This window comes from Arachis ipaensis, chromosome B7, assembly GCF_059453495.1.
Source record: "Arachis ipaensis isolate K30076 ecotype BB chromosome B7, ASM5945349v1, whole genome shotgun sequence".
Lineage (NCBI taxonomy): Eukaryota > Viridiplantae > Streptophyta > Magnoliopsida > Fabales > Fabaceae > Arachis > Arachis ipaensis.
The window spans coordinates 11,274,275-11,278,656 of NC_142442.1; the positions used below are offsets into that span (position 1 = coordinate 11,274,275).

The 4,382-nt window shown below is 27.1% G+C and overlaps 1 protein-coding gene across 1 annotated transcript; it reads left to right on the forward strand.

The window, feature by feature from the left end:
* The first annotated feature begins 2,848 nt into the window (after positions 1-2,848).
* On the forward strand, positions 2,849-4,382 carry LOC107608272 (WUSCHEL-related homeobox 5). The gene is made up of 2 exons (XM_021107301.2): positions 2,849-3,214; positions 3,958-4,382. Exons 1-2 carry the CDS (start codon positions 2,929-2,931, stop codon positions 4,209-4,211), a joined length of 540 nt encoding a protein of 179 aa, XP_020962960.2. The 5' UTR covers positions 2,849-2,928; the 3' UTR covers positions 4,212-4,382.

Below are 4,382 nucleotides of genomic sequence, written 5' to 3' on the forward strand. Positions count from 1 at the left end.
TTATATACAAATCATAATAAGTTTAACTAACAGCTAATTATCTGCACTATATAACTAACCATCTATTCTAGATTACTAAACTAATTTCTCTAACTAACTAACAAATATAAGTAACTTAACTTACTAACTAAATAATGTTATATTGTTAAGGAGCTAACTAGGGGTGTACATGGCTCAAAGACTCGGCCCAGACCCAAACATTTTAGGAACTAATTTGGTGTGATTTCACCGGGTCTAGGGCCGGCTAAGGGTTTCAAAAATAGACCCGATCATTATTTAGGGTCAGATATGTGTCAAGGCGAATCCGGTTTCATCCGATCCATGTGCACCTTAAGGAACTAAAAAAATGTATATATGTTTTAAATTAATTCTAATATTATGTTATATTAATTATAAGTTCATTGTTTTGTTTTTATTCACACTTGTTGAATTAGAAAATAGATCAAAGAAGTATCAAATTAGAATTTATGGACAAATTCAAGTTCAAATATAATATCAACTTCTCGATAACAAATTTCTTTTTTATAAATAAGTTTCTTTATAAATTATTATTAAAATTTTAAAAGTTCAGTTTTTATTCAATTTGAACTTGGTATAATTGTGACTCAAAAATATTTAAATTTCATCAAATTTAAGACGAAATTAGAATCTAAAAAATAAACTCAATATATATTTAAGACCGACCCCTGTAATTAACACTTCTATTCTCCAACATTGTTGTCCCTTAGTTTATGTTTCTACTCGTTAAAAAGAAGATTTCCGTGAACCTTAGTCATTTAAGTCAGAATCTGTCAGTTTCTTCTGCTGTCATCACAAACCTCCAATATGGATCAAACAATGTGTAACTTTGACTTTCACTTCCCCTTTCATATATCTCTTGGACTTAAAAATTAAATATCTAAAAGATTTGCTTAACTCACGTGTCCTGATAGAATTGGATCAATATGATAAATATGATGCCTAATTAAACATTCGATTATACCACATATACTTTAAAATTAGTTATTAAAATCAATCATTAATTTTAAATATATATTAAAAATAAATTAAATTATACGTATATATTTATATATATAAATAATTAATTTTAATAATTAATTTAATATACAAATAATATTTTTATTAAACATTAAGCAAAAGACATTGAAAATTACACAAACATAAAAGGAACCAATATATATACACATATAATAAGTATAAAAATTTAGGAGTAAGTGCACACTTTACTGAAAAACACATCGTGTCGTGTCTCAGAAGATGAACTCGAGGAACCAAAAAACTATAGAATATATGTTTTTTTTTTAAGTACAATTAGTGAAACTTATATTTTCTCTGTGCTGCAAAACCGAAACGTTGAACAATGTATATGCTTTTGCGCATGTCTTTATTATCTTTTTGTTTTTTTATCACAGCACATAAACAATAATATACAGTAGCCCAAGTGAAACCGATCTGTTCAACCTTATATTCCCTAAATTCGAAGCAGACAAAACGTAAATTGATAACATAGTGCAGATCAGATCTGTGATCCCCACAAATGCAATTACAAAATAAGACAAAATTTTATCTTTTCAAAGTTGAAAACTTCTCGTAGTCTATTTGATTAGTTATATACTTATATGATAATTATTTCAACCGGGTCGGTCATTTTATTGTATTCATTTTGTAGGTAAATCAACTTAACATTTTTTTTTATTAAATTGAACATGATCCCATTTTAAATGAGAATAAACACACCATATTCAGTAATAACAATACAATCCGACAATTATGGCACCAATTTAAGCTCTAGTTGATTGGCGCCACATTTTGTGTTGGATTTCTAAATCCAACAATGATGTTTCGAGACTTTCCAATTAAATTGTTACTGTTAAGAATTTTTTACGAAAAATCCAATGATAATACTGTGGTTTAAAATCCGATAGTATACTAGACTTTTTTTGTAAATAGTAATAGGAAAAGTACAAGAAAATAATGGGAATAGTGAACCACATGAACAATAGAATTAAAAAAAATTAAAATTTGTAAATGGTGTAGTTATACCCAGTATTACACTAATCTTCTTTTTTTAAGGTGTAGTGTGTTTTTATCTTATTAGGTCAATTTTAAAATTTATTGTTCATATTATTTACAAAAATTATTCTTTATCCAACAAAACCGTAATAATATTAAAAAAATTATTTTATTTAATAATTATTAATTATTATAATAATTAATAAATATTAAATAAAATAAATTTTCATTATTTTTGACTAATTTTTTTTAGTTATCGAACATTAAAATTTTTAGTAGTGTAAAAAATTTACTACCATAAAAACCATTTCAATTTCTTAAACTAGATTAATTGAAATATTTGATAACAAGATTCAAGTATCAATAAATAAACTAATAATAATAGCAATAAAAAAAGTTAAGAAATTGATATTTTTTATTAGTATTAGTCAATATTTTATTCTAATATTTTGTTTTTATACCAATTAGCTACAGTGATAATATACAGAGGTTATTGTAAAAAAAATCAAAGGAAAAAGACAAAGATTTTGGGAATAGATTCATGAGTTGAGGTACTCTGGAATAAATAACTATTTGTATCCGTAAAAGATGAAAACGCTGATATATATATATATTTATACTAGATCGAAACTAAACTTGTATCTACGCAAGATGTTTTTTGTGTGACAAAAGTATTCTTAGAGGGTACTTTTGTTACACGAAAGATATTTTGCGTAGATATAAGTTTAGTTTCGATCTAGTATGAATACATATGTCAGCGTTTTCATCTTTTATGGTATAAATGATCATTTATTCAGTGCTCTATATAAATATATGCACACGGAATAGGATCTTTATGGTTGGGATAGATAAACTCACATGAGAGGTAAAGCTGTTGGTTTGTTTTGAGAGAGAGAGAGAGAAAAACATTAAAAGATGGAATCGAAAGGTGGGAGCAGTGGAAGCAAGTGTGGGCGTTGGAATCCGACGGCAGAACAAGTTTCGGTTCTGAGTGAACTGTTCAGCTCTGGTCTGCGCACCCCAACCACTGATCAGATTCAGCGTATCTCCAACCATCTCAGCTTTTACGGCAAGATTGAGAGTAAGAATGTCTTCTATTGGTTTCAGAACCATAAAGCTAGGGACAGACACAACAAGCGCCGCAAGCTCTCTTCTTCCTTTCCTCATCACTCCAAACATCTCAATCTTCTTCACTCTCAAAGTAACTACTCTTCTTTTTTCTATCTTCAATATTAATCTCTCAATTCTTAAATATTTTAATTTGGGCTCATCCATCCCTACACAAAAATACCCAATTTTATTTTTTAAGAAACATTATTTATACACAAAAAATTATTTATTAAATATTCGTCTATAAATATAGATTATTTAATTTATTTTTAATATATATTTTTATTTTAATATATACTTATACAATACTTAATTTTACGGCTGTTTTTTCATATGAATTAGATTAAAAATTTAAGTGTTAAGTGTGTATATGAAATCTTAAGAGTGATATTAGTCAAATAAGACTATATATAATCTTTGTTTGAACTTTGAACTTTGAATATTATTTATTAAAACTATCATTTTTTTTTGTAATGCTAAGTAGAAAAAAAAAAAAAGCCAGAACTTCTCTTATTTAACATTAATTAATTGTCACAACAATTAATGAATGTTAAATAAGATAAGTTATTACTGTTTTTGGTTGATTTTTTTTTTGTTACCAAACATTTCTGTTTTTTGTGATATTCAATCTATTTCCTTCTATTATAATTTGTTACTGTAAGTCTGTAACTTTTCGTATATTATGAGCTTAATGAATGTATCTAATTAACTGAAAATTCTCTATCAAATATTAAAAAAATAAACTTGACCGAAACAAACAAAGTAAAAAATGGATCATTATTGAATAGGTTTTGGATCTTGAAGGCCCAATTCTAATTTTGTCTCCTTTTGCAGGTTTAGCTGAGATGTATCAAGTTTCACAGCCTGAGAATAATAATAGGGTGATTGAGACTCTTCAGCTCTTTCCCTTAAACTCTTATGTTGAATCCGAATCAGAGAAGCTGAGGGTGCATGCAAATGATGAAAATGGTGATCATCATCATCATCATCAATGCATGGATCATGATGATGATACTATGTTCTCATACACATTAATGGGAGAACAAATGGAGTATCCTCCATTGGACCTGCGCTTGAGCTTCCTCTAAACTAATTGTAGTAATAATTTTACTATTGTTAATTAACTATAATTAGTGAACTTAATTATTAATTAGTAGGTTTAGTGCATTATATATGGTTATGGAGCGTTGAGCAAATATACTTTAATATTAATTATCACTATTATAATATGTGGCTATAAAAATTTCTCTTCTACATGC

Bases quoted from the DNA above. Each gene is read 5' to 3' on its own strand.
- LOC107608272 (XM_021107301.2), top strand. From the start codon at position 2,929: ATGGAATCGAAAGGTGGGAGCAGTGGAAGCAAGTGTGGGCGTTGGAAT. The intron at 3,215-3,957 runs GTAACTACTCTT...CTCCTTTTGCAG, and splicing joins CAATCTTCTTCACTCTCAAA to GTTTAGCTGAGATGTATCAA.